Source organism: Physella acuta, unplaced genomic scaffold (assembly GCF_028476545.2).
Source record: "Physella acuta isolate Inbredline_101_S28 unplaced genomic scaffold, ASM2847654v3 ptg000332l, whole genome shotgun sequence".
NCBI lineage: Eukaryota > Metazoa > Mollusca > Gastropoda > Physidae > Physella > Physella acuta.
Genome location: NW_026731851.1, coordinates 20,726 through 43,638, shown reverse-complemented (window position 1 = coordinate 43,638; position 22,913 = coordinate 20,726). Strand labels below are relative to the sequence as shown.

The 22,913-nt window shown below is 33.8% G+C and overlaps 1 protein-coding gene across 6 annotated transcripts; it reads right to left on the bottom strand.

Moving 5' to 3' along the window:
* Positions 1 to 6: 6 nt before the first annotated feature.
* On the bottom strand, positions 7 to 12,025 carry LOC131940816 (PAN2-PAN3 deadenylation complex subunit PAN3). Of its 6 annotated transcripts, none has more exons than XM_059299660.1 (19): positions 12,007 to 12,025; positions 10,551 to 10,667; positions 9,591 to 9,679; positions 9,108 to 9,251; positions 8,600 to 8,936; positions 7,983 to 8,137; positions 7,587 to 7,658; positions 7,386 to 7,490; positions 7,189 to 7,249; positions 6,651 to 6,803; positions 6,093 to 6,209; positions 5,846 to 5,980; positions 5,535 to 5,709; positions 5,308 to 5,386; positions 5,033 to 5,172; positions 4,778 to 4,907; positions 4,421 to 4,485; positions 4,060 to 4,198; positions 7 to 3,880 (listed from the first exon to the last, which is right to left on the bottom strand). In XM_059299660.1, exons 2-19 carry the CDS (start codon positions 10,609 to 10,611, stop codon positions 3,728 to 3,730), a joined length of 2,310 nt encoding a protein of 769 aa, XP_059155643.1. In that variant the 5' UTR covers positions 10,612 to 10,667; positions 12,007 to 12,025; the 3' UTR covers positions 7 to 3,727. The 6 variants fall into 6 exon arrangements, with proteins under 6 accessions (XP_059155643.1, XP_059155639.1, XP_059155645.1 ...); XM_059299656.1 differs by lacking the exon at positions 12,007 to 12,025 and adding an exon at positions 11,836 to 11,999; XM_059299662.1 differs by lacking the exon at positions 12,007 to 12,025 and adding an exon at positions 11,836 to 11,999 and having other exon boundaries at positions 5,535 to 5,694.
* Positions 12,026 to 22,913: the final 10,888 nt, after the last annotated feature.

Genomic DNA, 22,913 nt, shown 5'->3' with positions numbered 1-22,913 from the left:
TTTAAAATGTTTTTTTATTTCTTCATAAAAATATTGTCAGGCTCATTATAATTCCATATTTACAATAACAAGTCAAAGACATGAAGTAACATTACATGGTTATGGCTGAATCAGAGCCACCTATGTACATATCAACACAGAACAATTGGGTGGGAGAACACCTCCAAGCATTTCAATAAAACCCTGCGGCACACAAATTCAATTTCAGACCCATTTTAACAAAAAAAATGTATATGAACACATTTCTTTTTTTAAAAACAACTTTCAAACACAGAAAAATATTGATCCTACAGACAGCACAATAAAATTTCTGCTACAAAGAATCTTATGACAAATATAGATCCTTAAGACCTCGATAATAAAAATTAAGATCTTTCTAATTTAAGCAAAACAATTTCAAAGAACTTAACCCTCTCATGATTGGAATACCTTTAACACATGCACTAACATTCCATACCTCCGGAACCAGAAAATTTATATAAAAACTAATGAGTCCTGATGAAAAAAGCTTATCTTGTGTATTTTTAATATGATTAGTAAAGATCAGGATGATTACTGTACCCCAAAACAGCATGACATTACTTGTGTTAGGCACAATGAACATTGGACGAAACATATAAACCATCATATATTAAGAATGTACAGAGCTGCCGGGAACATAGAAACAGAATTCATCAATACAGTTCTCGTGTGATATCTCACTCCATACTTTAAAATCAGTTTTGTCATCTAATTACTAAAATGTATAAACAATCTAAAGTTTTCAAGAGATTTGCTGGTAAAATAATTGAATGGGATTTTAAGATTAAAGCAGTTTACAAAAAGAAAATTGTAAATACCACTTTAAATAATATTTGTAAATATTTTCACAAACTGCAACATTGCTGAAAAAATAATTTTACTAAAAGTAAAATAAAGTTAAAATAAGATATATATATATCTTTCATTATTTAAAAAATCTACCATTCTGTGATCAAAATCAACACTCTAAACAAAATAACGTATCTGAAATAAGAATATTAAAACTATTCAAGACATCTTTATAAGAATGTATATTAAAACAATGAACTTATAAAATACTGAGTGAATTGTGACACAGTTTTTTATATAAAGATTTTTTTTTAAAAGATGTACCTCACTCAAAATAATAACTAGAGTAAAACAGTTTTGAACACAAGTTAGTCCTCATGGTGTTACACAATAAAGATCTTAGTTAAAAGATATCACACTGTTTGTCTTATAGTCATACAATGACAATGTAAGAAATTTTATCCTTAAAACAGGTGTAGGAGCTGATTGGGAAGGTATGCAAAGTAATGCTGCTCTCCATAAGTTAAAAAAACTATAAACTTAATGTGATTAATATAATTGGTGAATTTACTATCTTTTGTAATAATGATGAAAAAACTAGCAATCATTTCACGGAAATGTAGTTATAGATGTTTATACAAAAAGATCATTTCATTTTTTTTAAATAGTGAATATATCAAATGCTTTTTTAAAAACTATTTTACACATTTAAAAATGTTTGGGTTAAAACATCATGAGATATTTTTTTAAAATTAAAACAGACCACAAGTAATATATAAAATAAATAGGCTATAAATAGTTGAATAGATTTTTCTACACTGACACTAAATGACATGATCACATTAGCAGATGTATTTTAAAAAATTGTACTGCAAACAGCATTTGATTTTCAGGTTTTTGTTTGTGGTAAATAACTAGCTTTCATAATAGGGCAGAACATTCAATGTTAGTGTCTAGAATATGTACATTTTACATGTCACATGCAAAAAAATGATAAACAAATGAACTAGGCCTTCCACCTGTATCAAACTGACTTTACGCCAAGCTGTGGCTGCTTTGCAAAAGATCAAATTTCATCCCTCCTCTATTTACTATAAAAATACTAGGAAACCATTAAAAAATTGTGCTTTGACTGCAATAATGCATGACTGTTTTATATGTGAAGATAGAAAAAAATTGCAAATTTTCAAAAATATAATTAGGTTTCTCTAATTGCAGAATTTACTTTGCATAAAAATGAGATTCTGTCTTTAATCATGGCGTGCTGTACAGGCAAAGCCACCCAGTCAAATGTATACAGCATTTATAGACAGTATTTACACTAATATACACCACAGATGATGAACTGATAAAGAAAAGGAAAGAAAATATGGCTAAACTTATAATATTCTATTAACATATTTCTGGACCAAAGTGGTTGATTAATAAAAATGTTTTGAAAAATGTCTGATATGAAAATGGTATACAGAAATTTTAAGACTTTTCTCCTGAGAAATTAATGAAAATGACTAGTAGTTTATTAGGATGATACTGCATTTTAAAAAGGATATTTAAAGCTATAATTTTTATTTTTTAAATTTTAATGTTAAATTATACTATTTAACTATAAACATCCCATCAACACTAAGTGTCATTGCAGAATATAAATGTTGGTCCCCCTTTTATTTTAAATAAAAAGGTGTACGGTGTAACTTACTAAAGAAGCATTGATAATGCTGTTAATGCAAATGAAAGTTATTAAAAAGTAAGAAAAATTTATTTCTGTAATAAAATTATTTTAAAACATTACTATAACTCACTTAAATGGATTTTAACCAGCTATTTGTAGTAATTTTGACAGAAAACATAGCAATTTTAGTTAATTGGCTTGCCCACATAAGTATATAAAAGACATTCTGTTATTTTTTAAAATTAAAGTACATCTAAAAAAACTGATTTAAAAGAAAAACTAATAGGCATAAAATGCATTGACGAGTAGTAAAATGAATTATAACAAAGTTATTTTACCAAATAAAAATAAGAGAGATGAGCATTACATATATATTTTTATCATAATGATAGCAGCAAGCAATCTTTAATAAGACAAATCTGGCAAATATTACCAGAACAATCCCAGATTGTATTAAGTGGCAAAAAAATGTCCCCCAATCTAGTTTTAAAAGCATACAATACAAGATTCTAAATTTCAGTCAGTCAATTTATAAATGTCCAATAAAAACTTTTTTTTTAAAAATGGACTCAAGATTAACTATGAGGAAATGGAGTTAAAAGCACTTGACTGAGAGCTATTCCAGTTATTATATAGTTATACATGTATCTTGATTTAACTGAAAATACGAACAATATTTTCACAGTGTACAATAACAGTTCTTACTTTAAAAACTGTTTCTATTACATAAAATATGATAAAATTAAATTGCCCTTATTTTCATGATTACATTTTTAAAAAAATATTAATTAAAACAAACAACAATGACTCATTGAAAGAGAAATTAATCAACATGTTAAGTATCACGTATTTTAAAAGATTCTCTTCCAGAAAGATTTATTTACAGAGTAAAAGTTATTGGAAGTCAAACAGCAACAATCCATCACACAGCCACCAAGATACAACAGGGATATCAATAGCAGAAATCAATGTGGAGCAGACACATTTTTTGGATGCTAGGACTGAGGTATATGAGTATTTGGTTTGGAAGATTATAAAAATCTGGGTAGCAAAATTTGATTTTTTTTTTGTTATGTTTATTTAATGGGGGCATAAAATATTTGCTTTATTGCTATTTGCCTTCAGAATGCAGAATCGGTAAACATAAAGCTAACGGTGGCTATTCTGGTCATGCTTCAGTCTGAACTGGAAAAAGAAAATCTTAGCATCAAGTAAATCGCATCAATAAATAGCTTGCCTGTTCACAGACTAAGAAAAAGTAGTTGTGACTTGCGTGTGCTGTGACACAAGCTCCTGGAAACAGGACTGGAAACACCTCTTTAGTTCTGAGTATGATACAACCAGCATGCTGTTTTCATCCCTAGACACCAGGAGAACTTTCTCAGGAGTTCCAGCATCAAACTAAAGTAAGAATTGACACACTTAACAAATACTATTAAAATTAAACGATTAACAATACATACAAAGTTAGAAACTATCAACTAACTTTTTTATTTATATCTAAAAGTGTTATTTTGATAATAATAATTTATAAATATATTGTAAATTTGACTTCAAATTTTAAACATGAATCTCCTTACTTTGTTTAAACATTGGATGACATGAGCCATGTCAATCCAAGGTAAGCCATTATCATCCACTTGATGAAACAAGTAGTCACGAAAGAGCTTCAGCATAAACCTGTCTCCTGTCTCTGCCCAGGAAGGTTCTGTAGTGTATCTGATGAAAGGGAAAAAGATCAAATATTAAATAGTAGTAGTGTTGTTTATCTGATGAAATTAAAATTAAAACTAAATATTAATTGGTGGTTAAAGTGAGGTTTAAAGCCAAATAATTAGAAGTTATGTGATGTACCTGAAGAAAGGGAAATTATAACCCAATAGGTGACTTGGATTTATATTAATTTTTCATATTAAATAATGTCTTATAAAGATGACTTACTCAGGTCTTTCATTGATTGATCCCAATTTTATCATAATACGAAAGAGACGTCCATTTTCTATTTCCTGCATATGAAAAGTTTGACATTTAGAGTAACCATTAGTTAAAAGAGTGCAATAAACTTTATAATAAAAAAAAGCACATTTCTTGAGTTTAATGACCAGTTAAGTTGAGATTAATTTTTGTTTTACAACAGCAGCTATAATAATTCACTCTGATTTTTAAAAAGGATCCGTGTTCTTCTTAAAATGGATATGGAAACACCAAATCCTATAATGCATTGTCTAGAGAACTTCAAGTACTGATTTATGTTAATTTAGTTTCACATAAAAATGGCCATTAAGTACAACATCTCACCTTTGCCAGCTCATGTTCCATAATATCACTGCGTAGCATAGCTGTATCTAACTGAGTAAAAAAACGTGCACCTATCATTGGCATCACATCATTCACATTACGAACTCGAGTGGGATTCTGCAGCAAGTAGCTGTGTATTAAAAAAAATATTTACAAACTTACAGAAGTGCAAAAAGTTCATGGTTGCAATTTTAAGAAAAAATACTTTTGTAATAAATATGCGTCACAGAAAAGGTAACAGCGGAAAAGATTTACCAGATGAGATTTTTAAGATCTGGAGAATAATTGCGCTGGACCAACTCAATGGCTGACTGGATGTTGTCACGCTGGTAACACATCAGATTATTGCAAGCTAATGCTAAAATTATTCTTCCCAAGGCTGTCATGTCATCTTGCTGTGGAACCAAAAGTCAGTCAATCATCAAGAAGTTTAACAAAATTGCAGTTTTTAAAATAAGTAAATTTTAAAAATTAAGATGGAAAGAAAAAGCAACATCAACATACTTTTAAAAAATAAACAAACTACTTACTTTATATGCATTTATATTAGTTGGATTGCTACTTTCAGGTGTAATTATGTCAAGGATTCCGATGCAGTTAATACGAATTCTGTAAACAGTTATGAAGTCAGTTAAAAACTATGCAAGATAAAATCTCTACTGAAGAAATAATCTTCGTATATTGTGCAAAATACCAAGCTTGTATCAAACAACTTTACTTATTAAATTAAAATACAACGAGAAAATAAATTTCTAACCTAGCTTTGCCTGTAACGATTATTCTACTGGGATCCAATGATCTTGCTGCTAAGTTGGCAGCATGGATGGCACGCAAAGCAGAGCTCAGCTGTACTATGTAGGTCCAGATAAGACTTTCAGGAAGTAAGTTGTTATTCATGCTGCGTGGATTGCTGCTGTCTGAATAAACAATACCTAAAGTGAAACATCCAACATTCTTATACAATATGCACAAATCTGTTAAACAAATATTTACAATTATAAAACAAATTTAATGTATCAGAAAAAGCTTCTAAAATGTTTTCTGAAATATAAAAAAACAAATATTTACTTTTCCCATCTCTTGCAAAGTGGTGGTGATGATGGTGATGGTGGTGGCTGAAGCCATTGATGTGGGGATGTGATGAGAAATGCTGGGACATTAGGGTCTCTGCTCCAGGGTGGTAATCATACACAAATACTATGGCTGAAATGTATTACAAAAAACATGACCAAAATCAAACTCCATAAGACATTTTCTTTCAATTGATCTTTGTATCAAATACTCAAAAAAAAAAAACAACACCCCATTAACTTACAATTATCATTGAAATTTTTGGTGGTGAAAACTTCTTTAAGAGTGACAACATTTGGGTGATACAGCTTTTTCCAGCTCTCCATAATTGAGTTTACTTTGGTGTTAGGAAGTCGGAAACCTAGCCACACAACACAAAATAAAGTTTGGCATTAAGATACAAGTGTGTAAGAAGTTGACAGTGAGGTCAAACTGATGACCAAAACTCCACAACCACTGGACATTAAGAAAAACATACTTACAGTTTTAATTAATAAATACCAGAACATCTAAACTTAACAGTTCATCACCCGTTCTGGAAATCAATGATACAGCCCTTCTTTCTGCTAAGGCAGAAAAGTATAAAATGTGTCTACATGTGTCATACATTTTAATCATAGGTTTTAGCTCTGTGTAAAACATCACTTTGCTTGTTGGTCATCTTTTATCAGCAGAAAAAAATACTTCTAAATACGTCTTTCTTAAAATATTTTTAAAAAAATTCTCTTATGTAGTAACTTAATGAGTAAATAAATGAGTGCATAATTCAGCTGCTTTTATAATGTAAATAATTTTTATGTACCATGTATTCTCCTGAGGCAGTAGTAGAGGCCATCTTTAGTGCACACTGCTTTGTAAGTTGTTGATGGGAGATTACCCAGGGAAGGTTTGGGTGCTCCAAACCTTTCCAATGGACAAAGGTTCTGATATTTGTCAACTTCTGTAGGCAAGTCAGCTATAGAAAAAAAAAGGTTCTAAATCTAAAAATCAATAATACCATAAGAAAACAAATAACTCATTAATTTAAAAAAATACAGCTAAAAAAAATTAAATTATTTTAGGTTTTGTCTAATCTGATGACCAAACTTTTAAAAAATGTATCAATATTGGAATTTTAATTCATAAACATAACATTTAAATCATATTAGTAAAAGTATCTCAGGCAATGAACTGGAGATAAGTCATTATTATAATAGCTAGACAACATAATTATTTAGTTATATCTGCAGCTTTTTTCAAACACAATTGTTCACTTCATTGTTTTTGTGATTGAGGTCATAGACATAAGTCAGGGTTTTTTTTTTTAAATATTTGATAGGGCTTGTAAATTACATTTTTACCTGCATTGGGTGAATTTGGATCTACTTGTGTCATAGTTAAAACATGACGGTTAAGAATGTCCTGAAATGACAACATTGAATTTTTAAACAGCTGACTGAAATGTTTAACCATAAGATTTTTTTAACAAATTTAAAAAATAACTATGTTATTCATATTACATTAGCAGAGTTGTACTAGTAAATATGCTACAATGTACCATTTTGAGCTCATCCGGTGCGAAGTATTGTGGAACTGCAGTTTTCATCTTTAGATGAACAACATGAGATGGTATGCCAGGGTATGCACAGAAAGACGGCAGACTCTGAAAAATTTATTGAGCCATCCAACACCAATTTGTAATACAAAATTTTATTAAAGAAATAATTTTTTTAAAGATTTATTTTAAGATTTAACTCACCAACTGAGGACCTTCATTTTGTGGTTTAAAATCATCGGGATGATAAAAGTAAGTTGTCCCTCCTACACTTTCCTGTGCAGACCAATAAAAATACTAATCGCACAACGAAGTTTAGCAGATTAATATGATCTAAAGTAATTTTAACTTATTGGTGGACAGTTGGTTATATCTCCATTTAATAATCGGGAGTGGGCTTTTAATTATGAACAAAATTCAAGTCTATAAAATGCTTCAGCAATTGCAATAAAAAGAATTTACTAAGATATTTAAAATCCACCAGAAAGTTAAATACTACCACACTGTAATCAATGTTAATTTATCTATATAGTTTAATTTTGTTTCAATAGCACTAAAAAAAAAAATTGTCTTATCTAATGGATATTTATGTGAGATCACCTGAACTAGACTGGAAGAAGCTGACTTTTGGGGAATGGTTGACTGCCTGAGAGGCTGTGTGACTGGGGACTGCAGGCGCCGAGTGGTTAAAGGAGAACTTGCAGGTGAGATGCCAGGACTATGAATAGGACTAATGGCAGATGTATAAACCAAACCTGGAAAACAAAAACAGGATATAAAATTATTAGTTGTGCATGTAATTTTAGTATTGTGTCAAAAGTATTGTTATAGGGCCTACTTCTCATGAAACAGAACCAAAGAAAGTCTTCAAAATAAAGGGTTTTAAATAATCAATAGCATGTGTACATCCTACGATTACATCATAGGAATGTACTGAACACTTCACATTAAGAGGAAAGAAATGGGTGTAAATTTTAGAGTGAGAAATAATTATACAACATAATAGTATATTAATATTAGACAAAGAAATAGACAGAATATTAGACAGAATAGGCTGGATCTCGAGACATTGCCCAAAAATTTAAATGATCATCATATAGAAAATGTTCTACATGGATCTCAGAATTCTTCAAACCGCTTTCATTAAAAATGATTTCATACACAAAATTAATTACATTCATTTTCAATAACTTTAAAATTGAGAATAGAACTATCACCATTTGTGGATGGGGGATTGGTAGAAGTGGCCACAGGACCAAACATAGAGGGCCCTAAGTTGACTGTATTTGGAGTTGAAACAGCAGGACTCTGTTGTGGCGGGCCAAAGACTGGACCCAGAGAGGAAGCTTTAGGAGTGACAGGCCCATTTGGAGCACTTGGTCCATACATAGGGTTTCCAGGGTTATGTGGTGACTGAGCCCCAGTACTTGAAACATATGGCCATGAAGATGTGGTAGGGTTTTGGCCAAACATGGAAGCATACGAGGCAAAGGATGAAGTGCTTGAACTGTGTGGCAATCCAGGTGACTTTGGTTCATATTCATTGAGACTTGCCTTTAAGAAAAAAACAATACTTAATAACAGAAAGAATTTCTAAGATGGTTCAAGACTTGGTAATCAGCATAAAGCTCCTATTTTTTTCTTTTTTTTTTGGTTGAAATTAATGTAGAAAAATTAAACAGTTTCATTCTATTGATTTGTAAAGTGTTTTTCCACTGTACATACTTTATTGTGCAATGGCCCAACAGCAAGATTTAATGCTGCAAAATCATCCGGCATTTGATCCATTGCAGATGTAGAAGAATATTGCTTTACTAGTAAAGGGTTTGGAGCCCCCATGCTGCTCCTAGGGCGTGGTGGTCCGCGTTGCTAAAAATGTTTTAAAAGAAGTTAATAATTTGGAAATATATTACTAAAACAGCGCTCACTAGTTATCAGCTAGTTACATAAATTGCCATAGTAAAACTTTCACTTTACAGATGTGACTGATTTATTATAATTTATTTTACACATTCTGACTTAACTTTATAAAATATACCTCATTAACTATTGAAATGAATTATAAAAAGTGTCTCTTAATAATCGAGACTGCATAGAGAAATCTATTAAAAAGATCAAATTTTTAAAACCATTGTTAAAAAAAAAGTTTAATTATAAGTATGAGGTAAATTCTCACTAACTGTATAATAATTAATAAAAAATACTTACAAATGGAGGAAAGTCTTGGATACCCATTGCATTAAAAGTAGCACTAAAGTACTGGTCTCCATTAGTCCCCATAGAATCTCGAGGAAAGCCTTTTAAAAAAGATTATTTTAAATCCACTTCAGATTTTGTTTAAAGGTGTAAATTAAAAGCAATCAAAATAGTTTACAATAATTAAGCTAATTAAACTGCAGGAGAGCGAGCGAAAGAGCCAAGAAGGATAATGTGTAATACCAGTGTTCGATAGTGCCACAAAAATGGAACTTTCTTTTTTAAAAAGTGTAGTAAGAATATTCAAGTATGACTATCAATGCTAAAAATAGATTATTGGTATTGCAGATGTCCAAGAAGTAAGTGCAGTTCCTCTTTAGACCTAGCTATCCATTGGGCACATGAAATAGAGTTCATATGTTTCTTAACCTCAGCATAAGAAGAGATAGTGTGGTCAGCACTATGCCCAGCCGCTTTTACTTTCCCCAACATAAGTAAGATACTCATAAAAGCTGGGTGGACTCAGGTACACCTTACAATCCTAAGTCCAAACCAAGATCAGAACGCAAGACCTTCAGGCAAGCAGCCCAACGCTCTACCATTCTATCACGCTGTCCCTGTGTCCAACAATAGACTCTTCCAAAAATAGGTGTATTAACAGTATTGAAATCTAAGGTTTAGTGTTATGGTCAGGTAAGAGCCATAGAAGGACTGGTTAGAGTTTCGGACAGGTGTTGTTAGGATAGTGTTGACATTAGCAAGTTACATTAATATTTAGTTTACTACCAGTAACATAACACCCCATTTTTTAAGAAGATTCCATTTAAATAGCATTATCATTATGGGACACTGGTATACTCATAAATCTGATAATCTACAGGCCTAAAAACTAAAACACCATTATATTGTTTAGTCATTTTTAGGGCTTGAGGTCATCAACTATAATACAAACACTACACAACACTAACAGACCTTCTTGAGATCCTGGGACATTTCTGTATGTGCTGTTTGAATTATTTAGCTGCTGCTGCATTATTTTAACAAAAGCTGTACTGCGTCATTGACCAATATGTTATCTTGAAGTAAGCTCTAGTATTTCAAATAGTAAATATTTGTTTAGTTTCTATTTTTCTAGTGACTAGTCTTAGAGTCTAGATTATTCTAGATAAATTAAATTTCTCTACTAATGTAACTAATATAAACAATAGGCCTATAAATAGATTAGTGACTATTAGGCCCAGATCTACTACTGATAGACTGATTGTGATTAGGCTAGGCTATCCTGATCCATAATGAAATAATGATGATTTCAAGTAAGCCTAATCAGTCAGTAATATCAAATCTAAAATATTATTTGAAAGTCTAGCTCTAGATCTCTCTCTAGATCTTACTAACTTGTCTAAATTACTCTGAATGATTATAATTGTCCAATAGTGTATAGTCTATTAAATTACTACAACATAGTCATCGTAGGGCTCAACACCATTAAATTAATAAAATATCTTAATGCCAGTAATTTGAGTAATGCAGGCAAATCCCACTGTACGATTTAATTAAGTAGGCCTAACGGTGTTTACCTTATTTTGCAGTCGAGTGAAATCGGCCTGTTTTTTTACTGTTATTTTTTATTTTATTATTCTAAATTTATTAAGATTTATCTAGTTTAGCTATTAGAATTTATTAATTATTTTAATATTTTTATTGTAGAAATTCACCGTCATTATGTTTTAAATCCAATATTGTCAACATAGGCCTAATTATAATTGTTTAACTTTAACTAAATCATCCTAAATGTCTTGATCGAGTTCTGTTTAGATTAGTGGTTTTAAAATCTTCGACTTTCAGCAAGGCTAAATGCTCAGTTTGTGGACGAAACGAATGTTATCGCAGCCACTAGCCTACTTACACTAGCCTACTAAGTCAGGCTACTGTTCTACTTCGGTCGCGTAGTCTCGGTTAGCAAAATATCCTACCAAGATTTGCGACTTGCACGACCCCGAGTATCAAAATGCATATTTTATTTTAATACAGCAGTTACTTTTAAAATTACTAATTGCATGAGAAGTTGCTAACATTACAGTATAAACATAGATCTATTTAATTATTATTTTTTTTAAACGGACGAGAAGGGGGAAAATATAAACAAACACACGGTATCCCATCTCTGTTTTGAACAAGTCTTCTCTGCTACAATACAACCAGGCCATTACGCATGCTCAAGCTCGTGGAATGATGGGAAACGTCGGGACAATCATACCTTAGATAAATCTTTATTTATTTATTTTGCACTTCCATGTAGATTTAATTAAACAAAAATTTGATATAACTTTCACTAAAACGTAATTAAGTGTACATAAATCAAACAGTAGCATAGTAGGACGAAAGATACATTTCTGTGCATGAAAAATCTGTCGCTAAATATTCTTACGGTGGATGTTGTTTACATCACGTGACAACTGACCCAGTTTCGTGGGGCATACCCATTCTTTTCACCTCAGTTTTATTCTCTCGGAGTTACCAGATCTAGAGTTAGAATCTAGATCTAAATGCTTTTGTATTTTGTTAACAAGAGAATGCACATGAATTAATGCATTTTAAAATAAATAACTCTCACACACAAAAAAAATTAAAAACAAAATGGTAAACGGCTTAGATCTATCACAAAATCACAGAACAATCACAAATAATTAAAAATGCACTAAACAGTAAAGAGAAAGAATAAATTTAGTTTCAATTGTTTGGTGTAACCTTACTTTAGCTAGAATCAGAGGCGTAGCGACCCCTCCCGGCGCCCGGGGCGAACTTTCAGTTTGGCGCCCCCCCATATATATATATATATATATATATATATATATATATATATATATATATATATATATATATATATATATATATATATATATATATATATATATATATATATATATATATATATATATATATGCGTGTGTGTTTGTGTGTGCGACAGTCTGGAAAAAAATTAACAACATACGCTGATTGTCGTTACCTAAAACTTCAAGGGACGCCAATTAAATTCCCAAGAGCTTACAACAGTGGGCTCCATCGAACCCAAGGGGTTCGGTAATTCAGTCTCAGGGCTTCCGCGGAGGTCAAGACACACAGCCGACTCATAGGATTCACGATCGGATTTCGTCATTGTGGACGATACAACTATTAAGGAGGGTTCGGTGATTGCGCATATGAAACTGGTGGGGTTCGGTACTCCAAAAAGTTAAGAACCACTGCTTTAGAGTGTATTTTATAGAAGGCGCAAGCCTTATTTGGTCTACTTTTGGTCGTGTCTTTAGAACAATTTCGATAATAGTAGGCCAATTTTGAATTATCAGTTAGGTTGAACAAAGTAATAATTAGTACAATATACTAATTTTCTTCTCTCTTAAAATTTTGACAAAGAGTGTCGCTTCCCATCCACCCGCTTCGACAGTGCTATTTTACTGATCGGATAGCGATACAAGAATCCGTTATATTTATTTCTCTTTAATGCAGTGATCCAGGCAAGATGTAATGCAATCAAAGAAAAGTATCTGATCTATCACGATCAAGTTGAGAGAATCGTAAGAATCGTACAAAGAACTAGTCGCGTTATTACTTAGCAAAACTGGGTAGTGAAATCGTACATTAAGTGTTAATACAATTGATTTCTTTTCTAAGTGTTAAAAGAGTTATCTAGCAACCGATTCAGTTCAAATCCTGCGATTTTTGTTAGAGAAAAAGTGCCCCACCATCTTGGACAAAAATGGTAGAGCGGATTTTAAACGTCACTAACTCTTTTTTATGTTACACAATCGTTGAAATGCGCTTTAGTTCAATGGGTTTCTTTTCTGAGTGATATCGGTTATTTATTCCTTAATCCGGTGTGAATTTTCCTATTTTAGTCTTCGAAAAAGCGCCCCCCCCCCACCCCATCTAGGAAAGCTGGAAAGCGGTTTTTCCGGTCACTGTTTCTTAAAGATATACGTTTTACAGTTTCACAATCAAGGTAGAAAACAGTTAAATCAGTATGCAAAGGCTCTCAGCCGTTAAATTTCTTTACTTTGACTGTTTATAATTCAAAACTGCATCTTAAAATGAGCTTTTAATTTTTTTTTCTACCCCTTTTGGCGCCCCCCTAGGGTCGGCGCCCGGGGCGGCCGCCCTCCCCGCCCTCCCCTAGCTACGCCTCTGGCTAGAATCTACATCTGTATAACTGTATATGTTGGTGTGACTGAAAATAAAATACTGGGCGCTTTCTTGCGGAGGATATATTCCCTTTCATAAGGAATTCATTGATAGGTTTACGTTGTAGGCCTATAGGACCTACATATTATAAGATATAGATCTAGATATGTTTAATTTTCATAATTGAGCGCCCAGGCTTTTATTTTTGGTCATATCAGCATTTAGATATAGATCTAGCATTAGTAAGGCTACACCACCCAAAATTAATTAATTTATTTTTTTACTTTTTAGTGCATTATTTGTTTTGTGATTTGTGAACATAATAAAAGCCTATTTCCTTAAAAACTGTTTTTAAATCTGAGATTTACTTTCCACTTTCTAGTAATTCGTTCGAAATGAAGTTGATAAACCCAGTAGCTGGTGATCACTAAAATTGAGTTAACTGCCCCTAATTAGTACGTAGACGACGAATGTCGAAATAAGCCAACCATGATCCAGAGGCGTAGCGACCCATTCCAGCGCCAGTGGCAAACTATCCATTTTGCGCCCCCCCCCCCTCCCTCCCGCCCATTTATATAGTTATTCGAGTTTGGTGAAAAGAAGCCCCCCCCCCCTTAGTTGTAAAGGTTTGTGGCGCTTTGTACCATTCAATATCATGTAAAGATGTTTTATTTTTTGGTGCTAAATAAATAATGTGGAAAACAGATCCAGATCAGTGTGTAAAGCTTTGTAGCCGTTTGCTTTCTTAACTTTGACTCATAATAATTAATGCTTTGTCACACCTTTTGGCGCCCACTTAGGGTCGGCGCCCGGGGAGGTCGCCCCACCCGCCCTCCCCTAGCTACGCCACTCGTGAGCCGAATAGATTTCACCATCGACGGCTCTCGTTTTAAGTGATCGCTAGTATTTTATTTTAAAAAGTATCTTGTTATCTCCCCTTTTATTATTGAATATAGTGACGTTTTAAAATTGTTATGATTTCTAATTGTGTCTAGTTAAAAATTAGATAATGTAGCATTATCTTACAAGATCTTCCAATGTGCCAAATTTCAGCTAAATCGAACAATGGAAAGGGTTAAATTTTGATTTCAAGATTTGCGGAGCCACACACACACACACACAGACACACACACACACACAGACACACACACACACACACACAAACATACTGAGCAAGTTAAATAAAGGTATTTAAAATCAAGGCTTTGTATTAGGAAATTATTTATTAGACTAATAGCCAACGGTATAACTCCATGTGTTGCCTAAGATAATAAAATGTGTTATACGCATAAAAAAGAAATGTTATGTAGGTCTCTAAACCTTACAGCCTACTATTGTATTATATTATACGGGCCGACCCGCTGCGTATCATACGCCGCTATTTAGTTGTTTTTTTTTCTACTTTTCAGTCATTTATAATTTGTGAATTCGACAGTACCAATGCTGCCACTGAAAATATTTGCTCAAAAACACTACCCCCCCCCCCCCCCCACGTGAAAGCAGCCTCCTCTTAGTTACCTCCTCTAAGTTTAAAATCGTTTCAAACTAAATTATCTGCCCCTAATAGCCGTCACCAAACCCGTCTCTATGATTGTAAAATGTAAACAGCGTGACCACAGCTCACCAGACAATGTGGGGGTGGGGTGGGGGTGGTAGTGATAGTGATAGAGAGAAAGAGAGGGGACTGCAAGGAGGCGCTTGCAGCTTGTTTTCTAACGGCTCCCAGAAGAGAATTATATATATAGATTTATATAATCTAGATTTCAATGTGATCTTACTATTCGATACGGCGCTTGCGATGGCTTAGCTAGGGTCGGGGCGACCGCCCCTCCCCCAACTCTAACGGGGCGCCAAGTGAGGTAGGAAAAAAATTAGAATGCTCATTTTAAACTGCAATATTGAAAATAAAATGCTGCAAGGCTTTCTGCCTTGATTGTGTAATAGTAAAACAAATACCCTCAAATTTTTTTGAGGAGATACGAGGGCATGTGGGGGGGGGGGGGCTTTTTGCCAACGTAAATCGGAAGGATTTACTCCGGATTGCGGAGTAGATTTTGTAACCGTAAAAGAAATAGATTTGAAAGACAGTGACTAGTATAAAAAAACTGCTCACTAACATTTTCCAAGATGGGGAAGGGTGCACTTTTCCGCCAATGTAAATCGAACGGAGATTTGATCAATCTGTTAACACTTAGAAAAGAAACCACTGTTGTTAAGAAATGACGCGACTAGTTATTTGTAGTTTAAATGTTTCTCTCAACTTCAAAGTGTGAGATCAGAGACTTTTACTTAATAATTGCAACTCATATTGCCTGGATCCATTGTTTTAGATACACAAAACTTCATGGATACTAATAATAATATGGTCGTCGTACCAGTAAAATAACATACGATCGGAGTGGGTGGAGTAGAAGGCGATACTGTTTGGCCTAAATTTTAAGACCGACGATAAATATAACCAGGCTTCGTATATTTAAAAGTACATAAAACCTTTTTTTTTTGGAACGGTGTGGCCTAGCGGTAGTGAGCTAAAGTGCTAACCCGGGAGTCTTGAGTTCGAATTTACTATAACATTTGTGACCTGTACCGAAGAGAAGGGCGTTTGATTGCTTATTTCATAACAAGATTTAGTTACGTTAACCAGGCCTGCTAAACGATGAAGAACTTCCGACCACGGTAGGCATACAGCACGACGACTGATGTTGTTTTGTGCAACTAATCCAAAACTATTATATTAGTTTTGGAAATTGTTTTTTAAAACACGACTAAAAATGAATCAAATTGAATCGCACCTTCTACGAACCACGCTCAAATCTTTAGTGATTCTTTTTTTTTCGGCTCCTTAAGGAGAAAACAAACTTTTTTTAAGCTACATCTCTGACGATCCAGTCTAACCGTCCCAAATCAAACGATTTGCTCCATGACTTTTTTTTAGCATCCCACAATTCCTATTTCCCCGTTGATTCTACAACAGCACATGCTTTATATAGCGGTGATTTACAGTCATTCTGGTGGTGCACCCATATCCACCACATTTAGGTTACTCTACTGTCGCTCTCCACTGTCTCTTCTCTTGTCTCTGTAGTAAAACAAACTTCCCGTTTCTGCTAAAGATCATGTGGTATTTTGTCTTCACAATGCATTTGAATTCTACATTGAATTTCTCAAAACTTTCTATCGTAACCAGAGGGGTGGAGGAGGGTATGTGTGTGGACCGCACCGGGTGACAACATTTAAGGGGGGGGGGGGGGTGACACCACGAGGTGCCGCACCGGGTTACATATCTCAACATCTTGGTCGGTGCCGTTTCGTTTTTCTGCATTTGTTGTTTACTATGTGCGAAAGGGCAGACAGTGTTTCTTCCAGACTTTTTTCTCCGGGGGGTGGGGGGGTCGGACACGGCTAAAAGTATATATTTTCTATATAAATTCCATTTCGTTCGGTGGGGGGGGGGGGGGGCAGTAGATTGGAAGAAACTCGGAGGGCAGAGCTTATTTGCGAAATCTAAGTCGTCAAGTTGTTGTTTCCGTTGTATTATTTTAGTTCATTTGTTTCCTGTAGTTGGTACATTATTCAGTCACCCAGTTAGCCAATTACCATTGTCTCACTGCAATACGTACCTTAATAAGTTAAATGTTTCTGATAATTCGCTATTGAGTAGCCTATTGATTGACATTTTAAGTACTGTTATAATTATTGCGTAAATGAAATTAACGTATGATGGAGCTTCATTGTGCTTAATAAGTTTCCGTATATTTACCCTGTCTACACTATGAATCAAGCTTTTGCTAAATCTATAAAAAGTTGTATCATGAAAAGTATCTAGTAGGATTGCTCTACGTTAAATCTTAGCATTATATGCGTGGTTTTTTATATATTTAAATTGGAAGTTCGCACTAAGCACCGTGATCAATAAAGGAAATTTTAAAACCCATTATTATATAAAAAAAAATTATGTACTGAAAATACTTTTTTAAAAACCGGGAGTGATCTCCCCTAAACTTTCTCGAATATTCTTAAATAACACTACGGGAATGGCAACTCGGAATATAGACATGATTTTTAATCCATTTTTAATTACATAAACTTTTGTAAATAGAATAGAATCTCGCAGAAAAAAAAATTGCGCACCATGTGAACGACAAACAATATCTGTATAATAGTGCGGAATAATAGTACTATATAAATTCATATTCGTTTTTTGCGTAATCGGAAATCGCGTAAATTACTACTTCCGGTAAATGGAAATTACTCAAAATTTTACAGAAAGCAGAGAATTAGATCTGTTACTTACATATGAAATTTCATTTATCTATCTAAAACAGTACTCAAGTTATAGTCTTTTGAATAATTGAAAGTAGAATGTTCAACTTCCGGTTATCGGAAATCGCTGAAAAGTTGATGCAGAACTACAAATTCGATGTAATACCATGAAATTTCATCAACTTAGCTGTAATTGTACTCAAGTTATCGTATTCACAGACACACATACACTTAATACACACACATACACACACATACATTCGGACAAAATTGCAAAACTATGACTATGTTTTTCCGACTCAGGGAGGTGTAAAACGTCGAGATTTGTAAAAATCTTGATTATTTTTTTTTTGCACGATTACAATACTTTCTCTACACTTCGTATACGAGAAAGTAAAAAATCAAACTTGCTTTATTTAGTCAGCATTGGTCGATAATACGAGTAAGAGAATGTATGTATGGCTAATGCTTTTAAAAGCTTATTATTAAAGAGCTTTTATTTTGTATTTTACTCTCTACGCTTTAGGAATGTACATAATGTAACATTTTTAAAATTTGACGCGTTCAGTTGTGCTTACACAGAATAGGCGCTTGTTGTGTTTTTTAGCGCAATTTCCATTCTGGAGAATTGCGTTCATTAACTCGTCTTTTCTGGGAATGGATGGATGGATGAATGGATGGATGGATGTGTGTCCGCAGCTTTAAGTCGTATCTCCTCCTCAACGAAGCAATATCGAGGACTAGTTCCAAAAGCAATTATGTTAAGCAAGTTACGAGGATGAACATAGGCTATAAAAATTTCGGGTTTCTTTCATGGATTTCCCGGAAAAGCCAAAAAACCTCGAAAAAATGCAGTTTTTGGCCCATATCTCGGCAACCAGACCACTTAGCGACTTGAAACATGTACCAATCGATTCCTGCCATAATTTAGAACAATATTGCAGAAGAAAGTTTTCAAAAATTTCCTTTCGTTTGGTCACCAAATTTTTTTTTAATTAATTAAAATTTGGACCGAATTAGTAGGCATTTTATGCAACCACACCACACGCGTCATCACGTTCAATAGCTGCGCCATCACGTTCAATGGCTGCGACGTCACGTTCGGTAGCTGGGCGCGCAATGGTTTTTAGTCATGTTACTCTATTGTAAATAAAACATGTAAAATACTGAAAAAAAATTAAAAAAAAACGTTTTAAAAACTAACCAATGGTTTTACTAACCCTGCTCTTGATTTACGCTACGACAGAGCTATTTTTAGATAACACAAGGAAATTGCGCTAAAATTGTCACTAGACTTTTTTTAATTACTTGTATACTTTCTCGTATATACGTAGTATAGAGAAAGTCTTGTAATCGTGCAAAAAAAAAAATCGAGATTTTTACAAATCTCGACGTTTTACACCTCACTGATACGGAAAAACATAATTTTGCAATCTTGTCCGTATGTCTGTGTGTCTGCGTGTGTGTCTGTCTGTGTGTGTGTGTGTGTGTGTAAACACGATAACTTGAGTACCGTTACAGCTAGGTTGATGAAATATCATATATAAGTATTTTATCAAAATCGTAGATCCGTATCAACTTTTGAGCGATTTCCGATAACCGGAAGTGGTACTTTTTCTACTTTGAATTTTTCAAAAGCCTATAACTTGAGTACTATTTCAGATAGATAAATGAAATTTCACATGTAAATAAAAGATCTAATTCTCTACCTTCTGTCAAACTTTGAGTAATTTTCGTTGACGGGAAGTACTAATTTACGCTATTTCCGATTTCTCAAAAACGCATCTAAATTTATAAAGTACTAATAATATTGCGCACCATTATGAACATCTTTATTCGGCGTTCGCTTGGTGCGCAATACTTTTTTCTATGAGATTCTATTCTATTTTAAAAAGTTTAAGTATTTAAAATGGATTAAAAATCATAACTAGATCTAATCTATATCCCGAGTTCCCATCCCCTGTTGTTTTATATAAGAATATTCGAGAAAGTTTAGGGGAGATCACTCCCGGTTTATTTCTTTTCTTAAGATATCATTCTTGTTTAAATTTTACAGTTATTAATAAACAGCAACAGTAAGCACCAGTATATAATTTATTGTTCACGACATAAAGTGGCAAATACTAAAGGTTTTTTAACGTTTCTATAATAAAACGATGCATAATTTATTTATTTTTAAATTTTAAACCAACACATGTCACGTTCTCTCTGCCGCCCGCGCATTTAGCTGAAAGATCTGGCCAAGATTTGACAGCGCTGCTGATGTATTAGGACCCAAGACAATTTCTATCAAGTTGCAGCCGAAAGACTAAAAAAAAACAGTCAGGTATTATCTAAAATGTTTAGTTATGGTTACAATTGTATGTTCTGTTCGTCTTTTATCTGTTTTTAATTTAATTTTTTTTTAAATTTTTTTTAAATTTTTGTTAAGAACCAATTATTTTATTCTACAGAGAGTATCTTACAATGGTTATTACTAAACAGGAAAAATAGGCAAAAGTAGACGGATTAAAGTGACCAATTACAAAGGTTTCCTAACGTTTTATAAAAACATGATGCTTAATTTTTTGCAGTTTTAAACCAAAACATGACGCTTTTTATTTAGCTGAAGGATCTGACAAGCATACGATTTGACAGAGCTGCTGATGTAGTAGGACACAAGACAATTTCTATCAAATTGCAGCCCAACGGGACAGCTCTAGAAACAGTCAGGTATGATGCAAAGTGTTTAAGTTATGCTGACATATAGTTTCTGTTATTTTTCTGTTAGTTGCAGGATCTGTCCAGCCAGGGATTTGACAGAGCTGCTGATGTAGTAGGACACAAGACAATTTCTATCAAGTTGCAGCCCAACGAGACAGCTCTAGAAACAGTCAGGTATGATTTAAAGTGTTTAAGTTATGCTGACATATTATTAATTATTATAGTTTCTGTTAATTTTCTGTTAGTTGCAGGATCTGTCCAGCCAGGGATTTGACAGCGCTGCTGATGTAGTAGGACACAAGACAATTTCTATCAAGTTGCAGCCCAACGAGACAGCTCTAGAAACAGTCAGGTATTATTTAAAGTGTTTAAGTTATGCTGACATATTATAGTTTCTGTTAATTTTCTGTTAGTTGCAGGATCTGTCCAGCCAGGGATTTGACAGAGCTGCTGATGTAGTAGGACACAAGACAATTTCTATCAAGTTGCAGCCCAACGAGACAGCTCTAGAAACAGTCAGGTATGATTTAAAGTGTTTAAGTTATGCTGACATATTATAGTTTCTGTTATTTTTCTGTTAGTTGCAGGATCTGTCCAGCCAGGGATTTGACAGAGCTGCTGATGTAGTAGGACACACGACAATTTCAATCAAGTTGCAGCCAAACTAGACAGCTCTAGAAACAGTCAGGTATGATGCAAAGTGTTTAAGTTATGCTGACATATTATAGTTTCTGTTATTTTTCTGTTAGTTGCAGGATCTGTCCAGCCAGGGATTTGACAGAGCTGCTGATGTAGTAGGACACAAGACAATTTCTATCAAGTTGCAGCCCAACGAGACAGCTCTAGAAACAGTCAGGTATGATGCAAAGTGTTTAAGTTATGCTGACATATTATAGTTTCTGTTATTTTTCTGTTAGTTGCAGGATCTGTCCAGCCAGGGATTTGACAGAGCTGCTGATGTAGTAGGACACAAGACAATTTCTATCAAGTTGCAGCCCAACGAGACAGCTCTAGAAACAGGTATAATTTAAAGTGTTTAAGTTATGCTGACATATTATAGTTTCTGTTATTTTTCTGTTAGTTGCAGGATCTGTCCAGCCAGGGATTTGACAGAGCTGCTGATGTAGTAGGACACAAGACAATTTCTATCAAGTTGCATGCAGCCCAACGAGACAGCTCTAGAAACAGGTATGATTTAAAGTGTTTAAGTTATGCTGACATATTATAGTTTCTGTTATTTTTCTGTTAGTTGCAGGATCTGACCAGCCCAATATTTGACAGAGCTGCTGATGTAGTAGGACACAAGACAATTTCTATCAAGTTGCAGCCAAACTAGACAGCTCTAGAAACAGTCAGGTATGATTTAAAGTGTTTAAGTTATGCTGACATATTATAGTTTCTGTTATTTTTCTGTTAGTTGCAGGATCTGTCCAGCCAGGGACTTGACATAGCTGCTGATGTAGTAGGACACAAGACAATTTCTATCAAGTTGCAGCCCAACGAGACAGCTCTAGAAACAGTCAGGTATGATTTAAAGTGTTTAAGTTATGCTGACATATTATAGTTTCTGTTATTTTTCTGTTAGTTGCAGGATCTGTCCAGCCAGGGATTTGACAGAGCTGCTGATGTAGTAGGACACAAGACAATTTCTATCAAGTTGCAGCCCAACGAGACAGCTCTAGAAATAGTCAGGTATGATTTAAAGTGTTTAAGTTATGCTGACATATTATAGTTTTTTTGATTTTTCTGTTAGTTGCAGGATCTGTCCAGCCAGGGATTTGACAGCGCTGCTGATGTAGTAGGACACAAGACAATTTCAATCAAGTTGCAGCCAAACTAGACAGCTCTAGAATCAGTCAGGTATGATGCAAAGTGTTTAAGTTATGCTGACATATTATAGTTTCTTTTATTTTTCTGTTAGTTGCAGGATCTGACCAGCCCAAGATTTGACAGAGCTGCTGATGTAGTAGGACACAAGACAATTTCTATCAAGTTGCAGCCCAACAAGACAGCTCTAGAAATAGTCAGGTATGATTTAAAGTGTTTAAGTTATGCTGACATATTATAGTTTTTTTGATTTTTCTGTTAGTTGCAGGATCTGTCCAGCCAGGGATTTGACAGCGCTGCTGATGTAGTAGGACACAAGACAATTTCAATCAAGTTGCAGCCAAACTAGACAGCTCTAGAAAC

Bases quoted from the DNA above. Each gene is read 5' to 3' on its own strand.
- LOC131940816 (XM_059299660.1), bottom strand. From the start codon at position 10,611: ATGCAGCAGCAGCTAAATAATTCAAACAGCACATACAGAAATGTCCCA. The intron at 8,937-9,107 runs GTATGTACAGTG...TTTTTCTTAAAG, and splicing joins TTGGGCCATTGCACAATAAA to GCAAGTCTCAATGAATATGA. The intron at 7,491-7,586 runs GTGAGTTAAATC...TAAATTTTTCAG, and splicing joins AAAATGAAGGTCCTCAGTTG to AGTCTGCCGTCTTTCTGTGC.